This window comes from Lycorma delicatula, chromosome 3 (assembly GCF_047948215.1).
Source record: "Lycorma delicatula isolate Av1 chromosome 3, ASM4794821v1, whole genome shotgun sequence".
Taxonomy (NCBI): domain Eukaryota; kingdom Metazoa; phylum Arthropoda; class Insecta; order Hemiptera; family Fulgoridae; genus Lycorma; species Lycorma delicatula.
In genome coordinates this window covers 106,926,554-106,950,483 of record NC_134457.1, presented here as the reverse complement: position 1 = coordinate 106,950,483, position 23,930 = coordinate 106,926,554, and the positions used below count along the sequence as shown (strand labels likewise).

Below are 23,930 nucleotides of genomic sequence, written 5' to 3'. Positions count from 1 at the left end.
TCATAATAGAAGAATATACACTTGGAAAAAGCCAGGCGATACTGGAAGGTATCAGATAGATTATATCATGGTTAAGCAAAGATTTAGAAATCAACTCGTTGACTGCAAAACTTACCCTGGAGCAGACATTGATAGCGACCATAATTTGGTGATAATGAAATGTAGATTGGGGTTTAAAAACCTGAAGAAAAGATGTCAGATGAATCGGTGGAATTTAGAGAAGCTTGAGGAAGAGGAGGTAAAGAAGATTTTTGAGGAGGACATCGCAAGAGGTCTGAGTAAAAAAGATAAGGTAGAAAATGTAGAAGAAGAATGGGAGAATGTTAAAAAGGAAATTCTTAAATCAGCAGAAGCAAACTTAGGCGGAATAAAGAGAACCGGTAGAAAACCTTGGGTTTCAGACGATATATTGCAGCTGATGGATGAACGTAGAAAATATAAGAATGCTAGTGATGAAGAAAGTAAAAGGAACTATCGGAAATTAAGAAATGCTATAAACAGGAAGTGCAAACTGTTGAAAGAAGAGTGGATTAAAGAAAAGTGTTCAGAAGTGGAAAGAGAAATGAACATTGGTAAAATAGACGGAGCATACAGGAAAGTTAAGGAAAATTTTGGGGTACATAAATTAAAATCTAATAATGTGTTAAACAAAGATGGTACATCAATATATAATACGAAAGGTAAAGTCGATAGATGGGTGGAATATATTGAAGAGTTATACGGAGGAAATGAATTAGAAAATGGTGTTATAGAGGAAGAAGAGGAAGTTGAGGAGGATGAAATGGGAGAAACAATACTGAGATCTGAATTTAAGAGAGCATTAAAAGATTTAAATGGCAGAAAGGCTCCTGGAATAGACGGAATACCTGTAGAATTACTGCGCAGTGCAGGTGAGGAAGCGATTGATAGATTATACAAACTGGTGTGTAATATTTATGAAAATGGGGAATTTCCATCAGACTTCAAAAAAAGTGTTATAGTTATGATACCAAAGAAAGCAGGGGCAGATAAATGTGAAGAATACAGAACAATTAGTTTAATTAGTCATGCATCAAAAATCTTAACTAGAATTTTATACAGAAGGATTGAGAGGAGAGTGGAAGAAGTGTTAGGAGAAGACCAATTTGGTTTCAGGAAAAGTATAGGGACAAGGGAAGCAATTTTAGGCCTCAGATTAATAGTAGAAGGAAGATTAAAGAAAAACAAACCAACATACTTGGCGTTTATAGACCTAGAAAAGGCTTTCGATAACGTAGACTGGAATAAAATGTTCAGCATTTTAAAAAAATTAGGGTTCAAATACAGAGATAGAAGAACAATTGCTAACATGTACAGGAACCAAACAGCAACAATAACAATTGAAGAACATAAGAAAGAAGCCCTAATAAGAAAGGGAGTCCGACAAGGATGTTCCCTATCTCCGTTACTTTTTAATCTTTACATGGAACTAGCAGTTAATGATGTTAAAGAACAATTTAGATTCGGAGTAACAGTACAAGGTGAAAAGATAAAGATGCTACGATTTGCTGATGATATAGTAATTCTAGCCGAGAGTAAAAAGGATTTAGAAGAAACAATGAACGGCATAGATGAAGTCCTACGCAAGAACTATCGCATGAAAATAAACAAGAACAAAACAAAAGTAATGAAATGTAGTAGAAATAACAAAGATGGACCGCTGAATGTGAAAATAGGAGGAGAAAAGATTATGGAGGTAGAAGAATTTTGTTATTTGGGAAGTAAAATTACTAAAGATGGACGAAGCAGGAGCGATATAAAATGCCGAATAGCACAAGCTAAACTAGCCTTCAGTAAGAAATATAATTTGTTTACATCAAAAATTAATTTAAATGTCAGGAAAAGATTTTTGAAAGTGTATGTTTGGAGTGTCGCTTTATATGGAAGTGAAACTTGGACAATCGGAGTATCTGAGAAGAAAAGATTAGAAGCTTTTGAAATGTGGTGCTATAGGAGAATGTTAAAAATCAGATGGGTGGATAAAGTGACAAATGAAGATGTATTGCGGCAAATAGATGAAGAAAGAAGCATTTGGAAAAATATAGTTAAAAGAAGAGACAGACTTATAGGCCACATACTAAGGCATCCTGGAATAGTCGCTTTAATATTGGAAGGACAGGTAGAAGGGAAAAATTGTGTAGGCAGGCCACGTTTGGAGTATGTAAAACAAATTGTTGGGGATGTAGGATGTAGAGGGTATACTGAAATGAAACGACTAGCACTAGATAGGGAATCTTGGAGAGCTGCATCAAACCAGTCAAATGACTGAAGACAAAAAAAAAAAAAAAAAACCACCATTAGATGAAACTTTTTGCTGAATTAAATTTTTTTGTATTTCTATAGGATCCTTACTCTTGCATTTCAAAGATTCAACTCCTTTTTTATGTATACAGAAGAGAAGATATAAGATATATTAATATACATAACGGGAAAACCAGATGATCGAGAGTATATATATTTTGTATGCAAACATTAGCCCTTGTACTGCTGCAAATTCGCTGTTTGAATTTTGAAATTGGTCCAACCTTTCTGGAGATATAACTGAATTTCGGAGTAAGAGAATGACCGGATAACTGGACAACTGGATCATTGAGAGTATATCTTTTATATGCAAACGTTAGCCCTTGAATTGCTAGCAAATACGCTGTTTAAATTTTTAAAATTGGTCATACTGTTTTGAAGATACAAGTAAATTTCGGAAAAATAACAAATAACCGAATGATCCAGCATACATCTTTTGTATGCAAAAGTTAGCATTCAACGTGGTAAAAAATAAGCTGTTTGAATTGTTAAAATTGGTCATACCGTCTCATAGATATAACTCAATTTTGGAATATGAAAATGACCACATAACGGACAACCGGATAATCGATACTATAAAAGAAATAAATAAACACCACCCTTGCAATAAATATAAACTTTTTTCCGAATTAGAATTTTCTTTGTTTACCTAGGGGTCCTTAATCTTGCATTTCAAAGAGTCAACTCCTTTATTATGTATATAAAGGTGTCCCATAAAGAACGCAACTTTTGAAATTCCTACCATTTCTGTTCTGGTAAGTTGGCAGCACTGAACGTTACATGATTTTTAATCTGTTGTCTTTGTGGTTAGTAGTCATGGAGCACCGAATAGCATATGATCATCATCTGTTTTCTGTACTGGTAGGATTGGAGCACTTCATGATGGAACAGCGTGTTGTCATAGTGAAAACTATTACAAATGTGGTGAATGTTGTGTAGTAACTATTCACAAATTCTTTGGAATGTTTGATCAACTTAATGCACCGAATAAGTTGATTGTGATGAGACTGATTGCTGAATTTCAGAAAACTGGTTTGGATGTGAACATTAAATCTTTGGGGTGTCCTCATGTTAGTCATCCTGTGGAAAACATCACCATCATGAGTGGTAATGTTGCTGTAAGTCTGGTGAAATCTATTCGCTGAAATTCACAACTATTGAATATTTCCAGAACCAGCATGCAATGAATTCTGAAAGAAGATGTACACCTTTGGGCTTATAAAATCCAACTGACGCAAAAACTGAAGCCAAACGATCACGAAAAGTGCCAAGAATTTGCCAATTGGGTGCTTGCGAAACAAAGAAGTGGACAACAATTTCATCAAGAAAGTAATGTTCAGTGATGAGGTGCACTTTCTGTTTGAACGGCTTTGTGAACAAACAGAATTGCAGGATTTGGGTCTCAGAAAACCCTCAACTAATTATGGAGTGACTGTGTGGTGTAGCATTTGCGGTGAATGTGTAATTTGACCGTACTTCTTCAAAGATGGTGCCGGAAACACTAATGTGTTTCCGGCACTGTTAATACAGTGAACGGTGAATGCTACTGCAATATGTTAAGAGAGTTTTTGTGGTCTGAACTGGATTGTGTGAATACTGAAGTATAATTTCAACAAGACTGCACAACCTGTCATATATCATTATAACAATGAACTTGTTATGAGAGAGGTTCTTTGGCCTCAGTGACGTGAATTGGTCATCCAGATCTTGTGATTTAACACCATGTGATTTCTTTTTGTGGGAGTGTTTGAAATCTCATGTGTATGCCAACAAACCATGATCATTCTAGAACTCAATGCCGAAATTCAGCGTGTAAGATCAGAACTATAGGTGCAAGTACACCGAAAAGTTAAATCACAGGTAGCATACACTGTAAAAATATGTATTATACAAATTACTTAATTTCATCAATAAATTTATACGTTATGCACTGAAAAGTTGTGTTCTTTATGGGATACCCGTTAGATAACTTTTTAAAATCAAATATATCAGTTTGCAGTCGATGCTTTCAGTTGCTTTTGAGGCCCATAACTCTATCAGGCAGAACAGTGATGCTGTCAGGGCAAGAACCAATTAGCATATTTTGTCAAAATGTTAAGACAATGTTATTTTATATACGTTAATCATAACAACTTGCAGTGAGGAACACAAAGAAATTTTGAACTTATTTAACATTCATAAACAAATTCACAAAAACAATGAGAACTTTCAAAATATCCAAAAATCCAACAATGGTGGATATGCTCTTTAATACTTCAAAACACTAAACCTCACATAAAATACCTGCTTTGAGAAATATGATCCACAATTATTCAATAAACCTTTTTTGTGTATTTGTTATGAAGGATCTTTAGAAGAATTCAAAACTAAAATAATTTATTGACTCATTCCTACTCAAAATAAATTAAAAGAGAAGCTGATTATGCATGTCATTAGCATACGTAAACAAAAGACTTAGGGGAAATAGTTCGAAACAGTTATAGTAAAGCTGGCATGAAATAAGACAGTCAAATTAATAAGCTGGTTCTACAAGTCATCAGAGATTAACAGCACCGTGAGTGCATAGTTTCTTTGATAGCTAGTAGTTTGTTATTGGATTTTGTAGCTGGTATAAAAAGAAATCCTCTTAATGTAGTCTCTACTTTTCAACCAGAAGCTCTGTCTGAATTTGAATCGCAGCCAGGCTTGGGATTTTTCATACTTTTCAAAAATCATCTCTCACCATTAGTTTTGTCTACAATTGGGATAATACCTTTTAATTACTTGAATGAATAAATATTGTAAATTTTTTACTAAGGAAAATTCATAGAGCCATTTGCGGGAATTATATATTTTATTATAAAATCTTTAATTACGTTGAGATCAGATAGGCTAAATTTTATCTTGTAAATTAATATTTTTTTTGTAATGATGTTGTCTTTGTGCTTGACTTAATATGCGTGAATTACTTTTTGGTAGAAATACATCAAAAAGTAATTAGCTACTGGGAATTTATTAAAATTCAGACGAAATTATAGTAGAGAAAGGAATTTAATAAGTTTGTCATTTTTAGTCGCATTACCACTGAAAATAGATTCCATGTACTTGTTTGAAACTCTTGTCACAGTACTTAAAATGTGCATTCAAGAATATGATCCATGGGTATTCAAGAAGTTATCCAAGAGACATATTGGAACATTATCTGACTGCATTAGGAGCATCCATATTGTCTTAATCTGGTGTTCCCAAATTAAATGGCAAAGGACACCTTCACCACTTTCTTGCTGTGATATTTAACTTACGTAACTCTTGAAAACGATGCAGATATTCTTGACAACTGTCTGCCACTTATTTTACAAGTTGCTTTGCAAGTATTTTACAAAGGAAGTTTAAATAGAGTGGGTAAGATGAACTACAAAAGTTGGATGAATGTAAGCTTCCTTAGCGTCATCATCAAGTCTCCTTTTGCTTGTAATTTTTATACAATTAGGAACTGAGCAGAAATGTAACATGTGTAATGTGGTTACATAGTGGCGGAGGTAGATTTGTGAATGTCTCCAATTGTTGAACGTGTAGTGAAATCAGATGGTGTGTGAGCACTTAACTGAATCATAGCACATAAGAATATGGTAGAATCCATCCAAAATGTGATGAAGGACTGTAGATATATTATAAATTTTAATAGTAAATGCAGTGCAGTGGTAGAAGTATGTGTACTGCAATAACTAATAGTTTCTCATATTCCTCCATTCAGGCCTTTGGGGGTTTTAAATCTGGTTTATTTTATCAGTTGTGTTTGTGGATGTACATAACTGAAGAAAACCTTCAGTTAATGTTAACAGTTACTTAATTTTTTTGTAACATTAGGCATTATTACTACTACCATCTCTACCAAGAAGTTGCTTATAATTGAAATGATTTATTCAGAATAGTAGGCTATGAAATGATGAAGTGAAGTCTGCATAAGAATGCATAAGTTAAAAGGCATGTGCATTCATGGTACCTCTAAAACTAAAATATATTTTCAGCTATATTTCTAAACTCATGTGAGATTGATAAAGAGATGTTCAAATGATAGGTTCAACCTAATGCAATTCCTAAAAATTTTTAATTTTAGAGAACTGGAAAAAGATTACCATTAAACAAATTAAAATTGAATTATAAATTTAAAAAAATTTAACCATCTCAAAAATAAACTATATTTTTAATATAATCAGACTTTAAAAAAAATATGTAGGTTTTAAAATTTTCATCTTTCTTTATATGATTTCTTGTATATATTTTTACTTGATTGTTTTACTTAATAAATGGCTTAATTTTTGCTTTTTCTTAACAAATTTTCTAGGTGTTTATTGTGCATGACTGATTTATTTTATAATAAATTTTATCTTAACTTATTCCTCTACAGTAAAATAGCTGAAGGTTATTGTGAAGGCCATTCATATCTTATTTTCAGTCAATCAATATTTTAATGTTTATTCATTGAAGCATTGTGTGTGGGTATTATTATTCAGACTTATCTTATAATAGGATTTTTTTATTGGTGTTTATTAGTTATTTACATTTACCTTTTATGAAGTATTAAACTAATTGGATAAATAGTTAATTGCATGAACATATTTGTGTGTAGGTACACATGCCCTAAACATTTATCCACATGTGCATGAATAAAATCATATAATTGTTCTATTTCATGTAGTTTCTTTATTATATTATTTTAGAATTGTTACATTTTTTTGTGAATTTACATGTACTTATTTTACATGTATTTCATTTATACCTCTGAATTGCATGGGATCTGTTGCTAATTAGAATCTAACAAAATTGAGGGGCAATTTGGGATAAATTACATAACTGAAGTCGAACTGGCTTTATACTTTGTACTGGCACCTACAAGGAAACAATTGCTTACTGTGTTTTATTCAATCACATACTTCATATAATAAATTGTTCTAATGAGCTCACAATGGCAGTAATGTGAAAGTGACATTGGGATTCACCTGATTCAATGGTTTTCTATAAATGTTTAATCCCAGAAACAATTTAGAGACTAGGTATTATTAGTGTGTCTTGAAATGATTTAAGAGTTTGAACTTGAGTTCTCATATTATCATTCTCTATTATAATGGTTTTTCTATTAAATAATGGAGATATTTTAACAGTAACATTACTGAAATATATATGCGTACCTTTATGTGTCTTTTTTTGTATATTTTTTTAGATCTGTAGTTCAATTATAATGTGTTGATTTTGTACAGATAGACAATATATGCATTAAGTAAATTGACTATGAATAAATCATAGTTTAAAATTGTGAGTAATATATAATATATTTAATATGTATCAGTTGTTAATTTGTGTATGTATTTTCTGTTACTATTAAAAAAAAATATTTAAACTGATGTGTTGTATTGTGATAACATTTATTTCTATCTAATGCGGTCACATAATGTGTAATAATATTGTTTATTAATATTATTAGATATTTTTGTTATTTTCATTACAGTATTTATTGATTATCTTACGAGATATGATAATTACAGATAGATACACATCTACTCTAATCAGATAGTCAAATGCTTTATAAAACACATTTAATAATTCTTTGCTGTTGAATGATTAATAAATTTCATTCATGAAATTATTTACTTTTTACTTATTACTGTTAATATTTAGGCTTTTATAATTTTGTGTTAACCTGTTCTTGTTTGGGTTATAAATTTTTAATATTGTTTTTTATAATATTGTAAATCTAATTTTCATAAACTTTGGTTGGTAATTTTAAGCTTCTATTATTTATAAAGTATGTTTGAATAAAATTTAAACAAAAATGTTTTTGTATCAAGAGCAGAAACTTCAATTAAAGTTCAAAAAAAAATAGTTGCATTTTTATAATAAAATGGAAAAATTATTTTAAAAATCAAGATTTGGAATAGCAAGCCAGTTCTCATCAAAATTTCCTGAAAAGTTTTAAAATAATATTTTTTATTAATGTAAATTAAAAAAATAACTATATACAAAATGAAAAAAAAATATTGAAATGTAAAATGTATTGAATTAGGATTAAGAAAAGTGTCTTGGGTAGATTTCAGTTAAGGTTGATAGCTGTTTTTGAAAAAAAATTGATATAAAAAATAACTAGTAGAAATTATTAAAATGATTGAAATATTTTACCTGTGCAGCAAATAATATATATATGTATAAAATAGATTATTGGGGAATATGATATATTTTTGTTTTATAGTGTAAACTGTTATTTTACATTTATTTTCTCATTCGTATTATTTTTCTAGCTATGTTTCTTCACAGTATCTGCAATATAGTTTCATTATTGAAATATATGAACTGAGATGTTTTAACATCTAGCCGTTTTAACTTTTATTCTGTAGTCAATATTTATTATATAATTTATTTTTTATCCAAGGGGCATGGAGTAACCAATGCTTTTCCATGTAGAAAGTCAATAGATTGAGAGGCCCCTTGCTCATACTAGCTGTTAGTTTCAGTTACTAGGTGTGACTTTTTGCTGCTGTTGTTAATCTCAGATATAACTTAGTTGTTTGTGCACTTCCTTTCACAAACAAAGAAAATTAATTATATAACAAGGCTGTATAATTATTATCAAATATGGAAATTACTGCATAATATGCAGTTCATGTACACACCCTTGAATGCTTTAATAATCGTAATCTATATTTATTAATTATTAGTTAATTTATTAACCAGACAAAAAATTACATGTAAATGTTCAATCTAGTTGTTGTGTACACATCTTACAAGTGAGACTCTCAAGACATTTAGAAAGATTTGAAGTTTTTTTAAATCTTGAATGCTAATCGGCCGTTATTTTAATATAACTAATGCAGCTGAAAGATGTAATAATAATAATTTGTATGTTAAGTCAGCATAATTCAATAAAGTAGAAGTTAATTAAATATTGCTAATTTTCCCCTATTCATTATTTGGTGTGATATTGAAATTTTACAGTATTTATTGGCATATAGAATACACTTAAGTCATTCAAAGATTTTGTGTTAAGTGTTTGTGTTTTGAGGATTACCTGATACGCATTACCCATAAGGCTTACCATGCAGTCATATAGGATCTGTCTCCCACCAGATAACACCATGGAGGTTTTACAGATACCATCTTCATTGTGGATCTAGCCGGTTCCAACTTATATTTTCTGAATCCAAAGTGGTAGAAAAGAGCAGGTTGTAAATTGTAATCTATCTTTGAGAAATTGCAGCAGAGATAAATAATTCCAAACCATAGGGAAATTTTTAAGGTCATCAAGTATGTTTGTTTCAAAAGGACACAACCCTAAGATTAAGAAAGTAGAAGTCATACATATGAGGTGTGTGAGAAAAGTAAAGAGACTGACTTTTTATAGTTTAGGGGGATTGAGGAACCATAGGAATGCGTTTTTTGTCGCAAATTCCCTGATGAACATGACCGTGTGACACGGGACATTGTCATAATGAAGCATCCACTTGTCTGCAGTGTGGATGCAGACAAGTGGATGACTAGTGTTATGACTAGTGTTATACCAGCATTTGTGTTAACAACTATGTTGTTTCCCAAGGACATGTGTTTATTATTGAGACTTATTGCGTGTTTAAATCTTATGAATGAGTGAAAGTTGTGTTTTGGATAAAATTTCCCAATTCTTCAGTTCCTAATAAGTCAACAATATCGCGTTTGATTAATTCTAACCATGACCAGGATTTGAATCTAGATCATTACAGATGTTACTTTTTTCATTGTTAATATCTGTGTAACAAAATAAAACAATAATACTAAACTTAAAATAGGGGTCAAAAGTAAAAAACCTTGAACTTAAAATATGTGTATCTTATATATAAGTAGACTAAACTATTAGTAATTAACTAATTTGTTTTGTGTGAATTTTACAGTATTGATAAAGTGCCGAAAGTCACCTCACCTGTGCTAGTTATACATGGTACTGAAGATGAAGTTATTGATTTCACACATGGACTTGCTATTTACGAACGTTGTCCTAGAGCTGTTGAACCATTATGGGTTGAGGTAAGCTGAATGAATATCCTATAACCATTTAATTGTTTTATTAATTTGTTATTTATCATTTGTTTATTCTGTTCTTTTCTAAATTTACCTCTAAATATAGAGAAAGAATTAAAAAAATAAATTATATGTTTTTTTAGGAAAATCCTTTCATACTACTTACTAACCAATGCCCACTCTTGGCTGTTTAGCCATTTTGTGATGCACAGACCAATATATGGCTTCTGTGTAAACAGGGCCTTCACCATCCCTCTGCGAGTGGTCCAGAGCTTTTCATGTCCCCAGATGGTCTGTATCCATAGTTATCCATGGCTGCAGAGTTGGCATGCTGGAGAGGTCAGAACCCGTATCCGATATAGGTGTGAGGCCAGATAGTCATGTCCGGTTTTTAATTTAAATGCAGCAACACTGACTGGTCGAGGGAGGCTATAGCTTATAGGGCCATGTGTGACAAGGTTCTCCCACTTCTTGCCTGCCTGCTCTTTGCGGTTTTCTCCAATCCATTTATTGACTGCAGAATTTATTTGAACTTTGGCTTAGTCAAGAGAAGGGGTACTGTATGGCAGAGAGGTTGTCCAGTTTTGCCAATTTGTCAACCATTTCATTACCTATACTTTAACATGGCTGGAAACCTATTGGAATTTCAACTGCCAGCCTTGACATCCCAGTTTGTTTGTCTTCCTGCACTCCAAAGTTCGTTTGATCAGTTATAGTGTTTCATGAAAAGTTTCAGATGGCTGCTTTTGAATCTACAAAAAAAACTGTCTTCTATGTGGAAAGGATTTCAAGTTGGATGGCAGCTGCTTGAATTGCGGCAATCTCTGTCATATTGTTTTGTGGAGCACCGACTGCAAAATGCCCCTGGAAGTGGCGGCAGTAGTGGCAGTAGTATGCAGCTCCTGTTTTTCCTGATCCCAGTATTGATGATTCGTCCGTATAAATGTGTAACCATTCCTGTTCTGGATAATTTTCATGAATGGTTTGGAGTATTGCCTCTTTTAATTCCACATCATAAGAGGCGTGTTTTGGCAGCATGATATTTTAAGTCATATTTGGCTTGCTGCAGCCAGTCGAAAGAATTTTGGTAGGTTTTAAGTGGTGTTACATCCACAAGTGTCAGCCGTACTTCTCATATAGGTTTTTATATGCAGTGAGTGGTGCAATTTGGATTTTGAGCCTGCTTGTTGCTTGCTGGCAGCTGTCCCACTGTTGTTTATACACTCTTCTTGAACGTTCCCAGAAGTGCAGTGCATTTCTTTCATGGTGGACATGAAGAGGCTCCATTTGTATCTGACCCTCTGTAGCTGCCATCGTGGTGGATTGAGCAGCAGTGGTGGATTGAACAAGGTTCATCTTATATGCAGTTGTGGAGTCAGCAGTGACTGTCAGCTCACTTTTGTATACTAGGACTGGTCTAATGTATGCCTCATACACTCATTAACACCTGGTAGCTCCCCATTTTGCAGGAGTGAGTCTTTTCAGTAGATGAATCCTTTTTACTGTCCTTCCCATGCATTGTTTGACATGTGGTTTCCAGGTGAGTCGTTGGTCCTGGGTAGCTCCCAAGTATTTAAAAACGTTGCTTTCTTCCCTTGTATGACAGACTTATTGCCGGTACTTTAGTGAAAAGCATGGACAGTTGGAATATAGTTTTTGAGGTATTAACAGCCATAGTGTTGTGTGTGCCCAGATTTTAAGATTCAGTAATGCCTTTTTGAGGCATTTTTCCAATGCATTTACATTACTACTAGTAGCCCAGATGAGATCATCTGCATACAGGTTTCAACTCCTTGTACTTCTCTGATAGCATCTAAGATGTTATTGATCATAATGTTATATATTGTACAACTCAGAATGGCACCCTGTGCCAGGCCTTCCTTATGAAGGCGGAATTTGGAAGTACTGTGGTTGTGGCACCCTCGGATTAATCTTTGGCAAAGAAAAGACTTTATCCATTTGAATAAGCGTCTAGAGACATTGCACGTGGCCAGCTTGTGAATGAGCATGCGTTGCCAGATGCAACTGAAAACATACCGAAGCTAATCATGGTTGACATATGAAAAAATCGGTAACACTTCACAGTTTTTGGCTTGTACAACCCTTCAGGAAATTGTCCTTCCTATAAACCCCTGGAAAGAAACATTCAACCAAATACCATTCTTGTTGGAGACTTCAACAGCTCTTCTCCAAGTTGGGGTTATTCAAGACTGATGCCATCTTGTAGGTGCCATGAAAAGATGATTGATATTAACCTTTTGGTTGTTGTGGATACACCACCTACCTTCCTGTCATATTCAGGATAACTATCACAGCCTGATTTGGTTGTTATTCCCCATGCTTGTCTGAAAAGACCAAGGTTCTCTTGCTTAACGATGCTAGTGAGTGTGTTTATAGGAAGGACAATTTCCTGGAGGGTTTTACAAGCCAAAAACTGTGAAGTGTTGCTGATTTTTCCATATGTCAACCATGATTAGCTTCAGTGTGTCATTTTCCTCCATCTTGTGCATAATACTGCATTTCACAATCAGGCTGCTCCATACTTCCACAAAGATTTCTGATGCTGTTTTGCGGGATCTTTTAAGTGTAGTTACAACATAACTATTAGTCTGGTAATATTCCGGTTTGTCTGTAGCAACCCCTGCTTCAGCAATACACATCAATGTCTGCCTTGGAGACGTTTTGTTTGGATTGTAAAAATGTACTGTCATTCAGGCCTCCTGCATTCCAATAAATAATGCAGAGGCTATTGTCAGAGCTCTGAGAAGAGCTGATTTGGTCGAGGTACGGAGCCATCTTAATTTAGTCAGCTAGTTTTAAGGCAGACCTGTTGTTGATTGTTCAGATTATGCAGGAGGCACCACAAGCAGGGAATCAGCTTCATCCCTCCTGGAAAATCCATTTATAAGTTTGTCATTTTATTTTTTTGTGAGCAGTTTTTTTTAAATATTTAATTGACTGCTGAAGTGCAATGCAAATTGGAATATAACAAAAGAACAAAATGTTACTCAAAGCGATAGTGGTTGCCATCTTGTAGTTTCATTCCCCCAGTACTAAAATTCCAAAACTTGTTGATGACCCACACCTTCTCATTTTCTGTCAACATTTCTAAAACAGTGTGCTGTGATATGGAATATTTAGCAGTGGAAAAAGTAAACATTAGTGACATTCATGATCATGTAAAAGCTATTTATGTGAGTAGGTGGGCAGTAAAATTTTTCTATCAGAGGAAATTAAAATGAATATTGAGGATGAATCTCTAAATGGTTAACCGGTTTCTGTCACTGATGAAAAGTACCAAAGGAGGTGGATAAATTTATTCATGACTATCACAACTTAATGCCACCCGTATAACCATAACAGAACAGGTAGAACATATTATTGCACTATTAGACGACCTTAAAATGTATTCACGATGGCTGCCACACAAACTCTCAGAAGAGAACAAAAAATAACGAAAGGAATGTTTGTGAACAGTTCTGAAACTTTTTGTGGTAAGAGAGATGACTTTCTTTTCAGTATTGCGATAGGAGATGAAATTAGGGTGCATTATTATGACTAGGAAGAAAAATGGCAGAGGATGGATTACTGACACCTATAGTCACCACAATAAAAAAAATCAAAACACAATCCTTTCCTAAAACATTTCTTAACAGTGTTCTGGGATTCCAAACACATTTACATAAGTACTACCTGAAAGCTGGGTTGGCATTTTAGTCTATGTGATACATAGTGACATTAAAACACCTTAAGAGATGTGTGTGCATGTGTGCACGCGCGTTCAACAATCCATGCAGCTGATTATTCTGCAACAAGATAATGCTTGGCCATAGGCATGATGTGCAATCTTTGAGGCTCTTTGGAAGTTGAAATTTGAACTTATTCCACACCCTCCATCTTATCAAATTTGGTGCTCTGCAATATTCACTTCTTTTTGTTTTTAAAAAGCATATTAAGTTTAAAATTTTATTAGGCATGATAAACCAGACATTCACTTTTGGACTGTTGTGTACAAATTCCATCAATTCGTGTGGATTTTCTGAGCTCCATACTTGAAAATTATGGTGATTCATGATTTCATGTTTTGCTTCATCAAAAAATTAAATGCCCTGCAGGTGCTTTTCATCAGCAGAATTGAAGACTAACATGGTTAATACAAATTGAATTCTTTGTCGCTTACCATTAGGTCTAATTTTACAGAGTATTTGCAGTTTATAAGCACAAAATTTTAATTGCTTGTGAACAACATAGACAGTGCTTTTAGAAATGTTTAGTTGATGACACTACAAACTGAATATTTTGGACTTCCTTGGAATGACAGTAGAATTCTTTCTGTATTTTTGGGATTTCTTTTAGGCCTACCTGATGAGTTTTCTTTTAAAATACTTCTAGTTTTCAAAAACTATTCATACCATTTATCTATGCTTCTGTCACTAGGAGACTTTCTACAGTAGACTTATGTATCATTTCTTTGTATGACAGCCACCAGCTTTGTTTCTGCAAATCAGTAGACAGTGTGCTTCCTCTTGTGATGACGCTATGATATTAAATCCTGGGCTCATAACAGCTTGACTGTGCCAACAGTCTCTGCTACCTGATGGAGATTGTGCAAATTAAAAGTAAATCGTTGCTTCACGATTACACATAAAACACTATTAAGTGTTGTAAAATAAAAGCTGTGTTTGTTATCGAAACTTTGGAGTTATTTTATGGACACCTGGTGTTATGCATATGTAAACATATGGTTCATATATGAATCATAAAGTTGGCATATATGAATAGAGATTTGGACTGCAGTATGAAACTACAATTCAGTAACAGGTATTAATCACACATCTCAGGTATGGTCAAACTGAGAATGTACAATACACTTCATTCACACTCATACATATCATCCTCATTCATCCTCTGAAGTATTATCTAAACGGTAGTTACCGGAGGCTAAACAGGAAAAGAAAGAAAGTAACAGGTATTGAAGTGATTTATAACAGTTTTATGATTTATAATTCAGTGTAAGTATGAGTATATATTACTCATGGTTTTTTTAAATGTTAGTTCAATATTTTTATTGTTAGATGGTTGATGGATGATTTTATATTTTGGTAAAATTTTGAAAAGCTAAATTACATTGATTTAGTAGATATTTTGAATTTTGATCATTTTTTAATTATTATTATTATTGTTATAGGGAGCTGGACATAATGACGTCGAGTTATATGGTCAGTATCTTGAAAGGCTAAAACAATTTGTATCTGTCGAATTGGTCAACTGACAGTTAATGACGGGCTGTGAAGACTCCCTGAATCCTACATCCACTATCAGTTCTGCCACTACGAGCTCAGTTACAGAAAAACTTCTCTAGCATACCAGCACTGTGTATTCTATTATTATTGCTCTACCCGTGTAATATAATTATAAATATATAAATAATATAAAAAGAAACAACTAAACCGATGTAAAAAAATATATATATATAATGTATATGTACATTTATTAAGATTATAATTATTATTGTTTATAATCATTTTTGATCCCCATATATATTTTTGTATAATGGTATTTTATTATTGTTATGATAGTATAATTATACATTTTTTTTGTTAAAAAAAGGACATTATGGTGCGATGACAATTTTATGATTAGAGATTATATACTTTTTTTTGTTACTTCTGCCATTGAAATACATTTCACATATGTGTTTGAAAAAAGTGTGATACAGTATAATTATTCAATGGTGATTATTATGATTATGAATTCGACTGAATGAATACAATATAAACATTTATAATTAGAATTTTCACTGGTTTCTTATGTTATTCTATTTGTTATAATGTGTATATATTTTAATGGTGTTTTTTGTTTTTGGGGAAAACTTAAAATGAGAGTTGTAAAGATTTTAGAATAATTTAAGTGTTTAATCTACTTTCCTTGATATTTAATTTTTTTTTATGTTAGTGAATTCATAATACTTTTTTTTAAAATTTTTTGGTACTTAGCTATAATTTTAAATTTTTAGCTAAATTATAATTTAAACATTTCTTAGTATGTTTACTATTTGTAAGTTTTGGTGTTTTTTCAAACCAGCTTTTGAATAATATTGATAATAGTTTATGAGCAACCTTTACAAGCCCAAAGATCAGATCAATGTATTATTAATGAATCATTGAAGTTTTATTTTACTGGCCTAAACCCTTGATAAGCCTACTGGTATTTTCCTGTTTTATTTGGAACATATTTTTTGTTATAGTTAATATTTTTCTATTTGCTGTACTGCTAATAAACATTCTTTTGTTAAGAATTTTTTTTGAGACCATTTACTGATGTAATAAATTACAGAAAAAGTGTACCTGTAATTCAAGTTACTTCATAACTAATCTGACTAGGAATTTTGAAGTTAAAAGTGAAAACAGCAATTTTGAAATGTAATAGATGCAGGCAGTAGTAAGAGGAAACATCTAGTATGAATGGGTATATCAATTAATATGAAATTAACAGATTTTTAAAATTAAAATCAAAGGTCATATAGAACTATTATTATTTTGTACATCTCATTATTAACATGTTATTTATGCATCTGATACATTTTAAACATTTATTCAAAATGCATTGTACTCATAACATCAGTGAGCTAAGAGGAATATAATATATATATAATGTATCACCTGTTAGTTTAATGTGACAACAAAACAAAATCTGTAATATCTTTGTTATATTAATCATATCAAATTATGGCATGTGTCTTTATTTAAGTTTGTCATCAACTTTTTATTAATTTATTAACCTATATTAAACTGCTAATAGAATTATTCTGCTTTATTGTATTTTATAATAATCATACACTGCAGTATAGGTTTGTATGTTTAAATTATATATTATTCATTAGTTAAAACTTTAGATCAAGACGTCATTTAATGGCATAAATCATTTTTAGTGTTTCTCAACTCAGAACATTTTTTCCTATTTAATTTGGTTGTATCTAAATATTTTCTTTTATTACTATTTATATAAGTTTCTCAGTTTGACTTGAAATAATTTTTTATATGCTTCTGTAATGTTTTTGTTATTGAGATGTGTTACTCTTTAAATCAATTATATGAAATTATCATATTTTCTGTTAGTTGTCTGATTGTTTTTCGTTTTTATCAGTAGGTAGTACTATTAAATTTTTATAATAAGAATTTTTTTAATTCTTTTATTTTGGTAGCATGAAAACTTTTGTTTAAATTTTAATTGTACAACTATTTATTGGCATTTCATTAATCATAAAATTAGTGAAATAACTGGAATTAACCTGATCAGAAATTGCTTGAATGAAACAAAGTGAGAATGGAAGGGGAAACATTCTTCTTGTTGATAATATTGTTAAAAAAAACAGTTGACAGATTATTACAATATATGTTATATATAGTAAGATTTTGTGATTTATATTATTTTGATTAATTATGTTTTTCCTTTACTGTTTAAGGTAGTAAATCCCAGTTGATAAATCTTGAAAAATATTAACTTTTCTTGGTGCTAATGCAATGAATGACTTTAAGTGAATTCAAGATTAATGGTTTGGGTTTGGATAATAATGAATTCCCTAATGATTGCTAAAGCTGCCTCTTTTTTGTGCTTGTAATTTTTTTTCTTTATGTTAAATAAATTGTTTAACAAGTGTAACATGTTACTATTTACCATTGCATGGTGAAAACAAAACAAGAACATCAAAACTATGTTATCAGACTTGTTAGTCTGAAACATAGGATGTAATTAAATAACTGTTTTCAAGAGTATGTGATTTGTGTACTGTGATGTTTTTTATTACCAGTTAGATGACTCATATGCCTTCTTCATCTATGTTTTAACAGTGAAATTTATGTTGTGGAGAAATCTGTAAGTTTTATTCCAAATTGTTGTTATTCTTTAATAAACGTCATTTTCCAATTGAACTAAGCAAACACCCTTAACAGTGATATTCTGAATTCTTTACTTTTATTTTTAGTTTTGTCTTTTGGTTTCTTTGTAATGTTAATAAAGTTTTGTAATAATGTAATCTTTTGACTATGCATTCTATATTCTATAGGCTTACAAGTATTAACACTCTGGTAGATATGTGTGAAATACTAATGAGAGTAGTAACACCTATCTATACATTTTATAAATAATCTTAATTACAAAACTAAATTATTTTTTGTACTGAATTGTTGGTTATTTGTTTCTTTTTTATTTGTTTCCAATTAAAAAGTTTATTTGCAAAATATAACAAATATAGCTCATCAATTTATATTTCCTTGATAAAGTTCAAAAACTTTAAAACAATATAAGTAAACTGTTTCACTTGAATCGAGAACAGCACTGTTGTGTTAAAAAATGCAAAAAGAAAAAATATATTGTAATGCGTATATTATGTGACCTTCGTAATTTGTGTAATATGTATACCGATTTAGCCATATATACACAAGCGGATAAGATAAACTATGAATAATAAAATAAGATAAATGATAAACTGTGAGTACAGTAATTGTAGTAAAATATAAACATTAATCAGGAAAATGCAGTCATGCAGACAGTATTTGTATATGACCCTGTTTATATCAGTGTATTCACATGCCTTGATATGAATGTAGGTGTCACAAATATACTTGACGAAGGGGAATATATTTGAGTATAATGAACAGCAAGTATAACTACCATTTGGGTGAGTATGTCACCCATGTGTCCCTTCACATTTTTCAATAGTCAGTGCGGGTGACATATGACACCCAGGTGTAGATTCCTAAATAAAAACTTATAAAAAATGAATACTATATGTCCAAATCACCTGTAATTTTATGTATATTCTCTCTAAAGTTCAACTGAGCATTACATGAAATTTTTTCTTAATTCATTGATTTTTTTCAGTAATAAATCTACAGAAACGATGTAGTGGGTGACATATATCACTGTGACACTATTGGAGTGTTAATAACCAGAACTGTTCTTTATATATGGTGCAGTGAAAAAATGAAGCTTCCAATTATATTTGGGAATTGAATATAATTTCTTCTTCTTTTCATTCATAATTTTTTAAATAAAATTATTAATTTTACTATTACTTCATAGATGGCATATGTTTTATCGTGTAATCTGTTGTTAGACAGATCTATATCTATTGTTAGATATCTATTATTCAAGCTGTAGTCACAACAAACTGCAGCTTGAATAATAGCTGTCTGTTATTCAGTATGTTATTACTTTACCGTTGAGTTCATACAAACCAAAGTCAGCGTTTGGTCTTACCAACCAGCCACCTCCACTCCCTTCTGTCTCTTGCCAGATCCATTTTGGTATCCAGTCATTGCAGGTCATTTTACACATGATCGCTCCATCACAGCTTTGGATAGCCTGGTTGACTTGTACCTTGTGGTTTTCCTCTCCAAACTTTGACAATTACCCTCATTCCTGCAAATGACATGCCCCAATAGCATTTTTTTGTGCGAGAGGATAGCAATCTGGAAGACATTGTATAGCCAATGTATTTCACAATGGCACCAACATATTTAAAATCATCTACCGTTCTAAAGTGGTATTCCCCAGTTTGGACTTCTGCTGAAGTGAATTGCTTTTGTTTTATTCTCATTTACCATTAATCCCATTTTGACTGCTTTTTTTTAAGCATACAGCTACTTATAGCTCTTCTAAGCTTTCAAAAGCTAGGATTTTAATTTGGATTATAATTCTTATTCCTTTTTCTGACTAGGGCTTCTTCTAGGGCTGTGTTCAATAATATGGGCGACAGGCCATCTCCTAGAAAAGGCAGTTACTTTTATACGGATTTGAATACGGTTGTGGATACCGGTGTTCTTTGGTAGTTGGGTCTCAATTAACCACACATCTCAGAAATGGTCAACCTGACTGTACAAGACTACACTTCACTTATATTCATATATATATTCATCCTCATTGTAATACCATTCATCCTCTGATATAATACCTGATGGTTATTCCTGGAGGTTAAACAGCAAAAAAAAACAGTATTGATATAGTGCTTAAACAACCTTCTTCCATTTTGACGTTGCTTTTTGAGCCTTATATGGTTGTTATATTCACCAGGTTTACAGGTGGTTTAATTATCTGCCCTGTTACTCTTCTACCTGCACTATCATAGCCTTTTTGGAAGTCTATAAAAATGGCATTGAACCTCTTTCATACTTCCAGTATTTAGATTAGCTTATTTTAGTAGAAATATCTGTTCCACAATAATCCTTTCATAATCCTGTTAAATGGTCATCTATTATGCACTATAGATGTAGCTTAATATGACCTTGTAGCATCTTAGGTAAGATTTGTATGTGATGTTAAGTAGGGAGGTTCCCTGAGTGTTCCATTTTATTTTTTTTTGTAAATAGGTACTAATACTACTTGTGACTTTTCATCTTTCATAGGTAGCTTTTCACTCTTGCAATATCATGCATATAACTCATGGATTTGTGTTTGATTCCACTTTCCTCCCTCTTTGATACATTTTGTGGTTATTCCATCACCTCCTGGCGCTTTACTATACTTCATTTTTGTAATCATTCTTCACTTCAGAGAGTGTTGGTGGGACTATCCAGTGGTGAATTTAGCTTTGAGAGACCCCAGGTGCAATTCAATTTTGAGGCCCCCTCTAAGTATTTTCACTACCCCTACTGCTCTTTACAGTGTGCATTCTACGTGCACATTTTTTAGTCTGGTTGGCACTATGCCAGTGGTCTAAAAAAGTGAGACATAAGGAATTAACATTGAAAATTAACCAGTATAAAATTACAACTGCCTGGCTGAATTTGAAAGGTTGCTGATGATCAGATTGTATTAATTATGAGAATTGGAACTTATTGGTACAAGAATTATTAAGTTTAAATAGGTAGTGTTAAAATCAATAAAAATCAAGTAATCCATGGATATAAAAATAATGGATATAAAGTAGTGGATAAAATATAAAAAATAATGAATATAAAATCTACTGATTTTTATTTCAAAAATCCTAGTAATCTATGAATAATAAAAATTTATTTGTAAGTTATTATAATAGATTTCACTATTTGGTAAATAATAGAAGACATTTTGAACATTTTTATAATTAATTACATTCCAAGTATTAGATTTCATCTTTTGGGTTTTCTGGGAATGCGCCGATTGATAAAGTGAATAAAGAAATCTGATTTTTTCTTTTGTAAATTGTTATTATGTCTTGAATATTAAAAAAGAATATTTGTACCTTTTTTATACCTACTTTATGAAATACAAATCGTATTAAAATTTAAAAATTAATTTTTATATTCGTGGATTACTAGAGTTTTTGTTTTTAACACTTTTACTTATTGAAACTTAATAATTCTTATACCAATAACTTTCAATTTTCATTAATTAATGCAACCTGAACATCAGCAAACCTTTAAATATAGCCAGGCAGTTGTAATTTTATATTGGTTAATTGGTATAGGGTTCTTTAATAAAAAATACATCAATAAGTATAAATTATAATAACTGTTTATTAAACATTAAAAATATTTTGGAATATAATACCAACAACAGATTTTTTTCTGAATATTAAAAACAAACTAAATCGGAACATAATCATTCTGAATATATTGATTTAGCTTTAGCAAATTTATCAATTAGACTTTCATAGTCCAATAACTATATAGTTTTCTATAAACATCATAGACAAGTGACTTAAATGGAGTTGAGAAAAGGAATTTCTTAAATATTAGTTAATTATTTTAAGAAGTGAAAAAGAACATTTCACCTCTTGCATTGCAGGTAGGAATTGTCAAAAATATTTTCAGAATAGTCTCTACATTAGGAAATGTAGATTGTAAACCTCCAATTAATAATTTATACATTTCAACAGGATTGGTGACATTTTCTTTTTTTATGAATTCAATAAGATGGACAAGTTAATCTTTAAAATTTTTAATATCAATATCATTTTGATACTTTGTGCATATGTTTTCCACACAATCATTAAATTGGACATCAGGCATTTTACAAATAAAAAATTATCCAAAATCCTTTAGAACTTTACCATAAATGGCGCTTCTTCATGATAATTCTAAAATTAGTACGTCACAAATAATGTTATAACAAAGTTTTATTTTACATTAAATGTGTTTCATTTAACGATGTTTCTTCAGCTGCAATTTTTCTTTTTTTATCCTCGCCTCTCGGTAATTGCGGTTTTCCATCAATAAGTTAGCAACGTTTTCAATATTGTCAAATGTTGTTCCTGACAGTCATAAAATTGGAAAGCAATTTTAGCAGATTTGTTCCTAACAATAAATTGTACTAGGTGTTTTGGCAATGATTTGCTTGTACTATTTATTCTTTATAATAATTTATCACCTAAAGTAGATAACAATGTTGTTTCATAATTATTGAAATATTATGCCAATTTTTTCACCTTCGATTTGCATATAGGTTTTTCACTATCGGACGTACTAATTTGGATTAGCACTAATTTATTGCGGATTAGCCGCATTATTGTAGGTTTGCCCCCTACAGTTTTTTATATCAATCGATAAACCTCTTAAAAATTCTTGAATGCATGCATGTGCATGATTTATTCATGTAGTAGTTTGTGATCTGTACATCATGGTCTATGGAACAGTTGGTGCATGGTTCAGAATATGACCGCTAGGGTTGCCACATGCAAAACATGTCATAGCTGGTGTTATTCATTTGTCAATTTAATTTAGGGAATGCTGCTAAATTATTATTCTTTTTCTTCTTTGATCATTCAAAATACAACCTATCTGATTATTCACAGATCCACCAGGAGAGATCCTTTTGACTTTGTGTATGTTCTTCCAAGAAAAAGCAGTGCTTTTTTTAACCACATGCATTTGCCAAACTCATAAGTGTCAGGCCATTTTTTCTAGTTGTATCTTGTAAACTTTCACTGTCTGTAATCTCCTTCTACCTCCCCCCTTCCTATTTTCACATTTGCATTACCCATTACTATTTTGGTTCATACTTCACTAATTTATTTAGTATATCCTCAATTGTTTCATGAAGCTTATCTTTCTTTTCTCATCTCCATCCTCTGTTATGCATAAAAGCATATTATCGAAATATGCTTGAATCTTTGTTTAACCCTAATACTCGCACAATCTGATAGGTCTTGACCTACAATAGATTTTAGAAGTCTCTTCACTACAACAAAGCCTACTTCCCTTGTTATACTCACTAGACTTGTTTCTGCTAAAGTAGATTGTACTTAGTATTAATTTTCTCACAGTATGGCCACACCCTCTGGAGAACCAGAATGTCCATATCTTATTTGTTTAATTCTTCTGATAAAATATTGCAATTTCCTGGTATTGCTAATGTATGTGTATTCCAACTGCCAAATTTCAAGTTTTCAATCTGGTATTTTCAATTATTCCATTTCTTCTGTCCAATATTCTAGGCTTTTTGTTGTCATTCTGTAACAAGCTCTTTTTTCTGATGTGGATTGTTAGTCCAGCGCTCAACTTCCAACCTGCAGGGGCAGTTTTGAGTTGTCCGAGTTTAGCCTGCTTTATCATTACCAAGCATACCAAAGAAGCCTTTCCTGCCCACTACTGTGGGGATGTATCAACCCA

At 31.6% G+C, this 23,930-nt stretch overlaps 1 protein-coding gene across 1 annotated transcript in view; it reads left to right on the top strand.

The window, feature by feature from the left end:
- LOC142321867 (alpha/beta hydrolase domain-containing protein 17B) overlaps positions 1–20,120 on the top strand; it is a 50,682-nt gene extending 30,562 nt beyond the window's left edge. The window contains exons 2-3 of the mRNA XM_075360327.1: positions 10,215–10,347; positions 15,530–20,120. Of these exons, the coding sequence (XP_075216442.1) occupies positions 10,215–10,347; positions 15,530–15,613 (217 nt within the window). The 3' untranslated portion in view covers positions 15,614–20,120. The remainder of the gene's footprint in view (positions 1–10,214; positions 10,348–15,529) is intronic.
- The last annotated feature ends 3,810 nt before the right edge of the window (positions 20,121–23,930 follow it).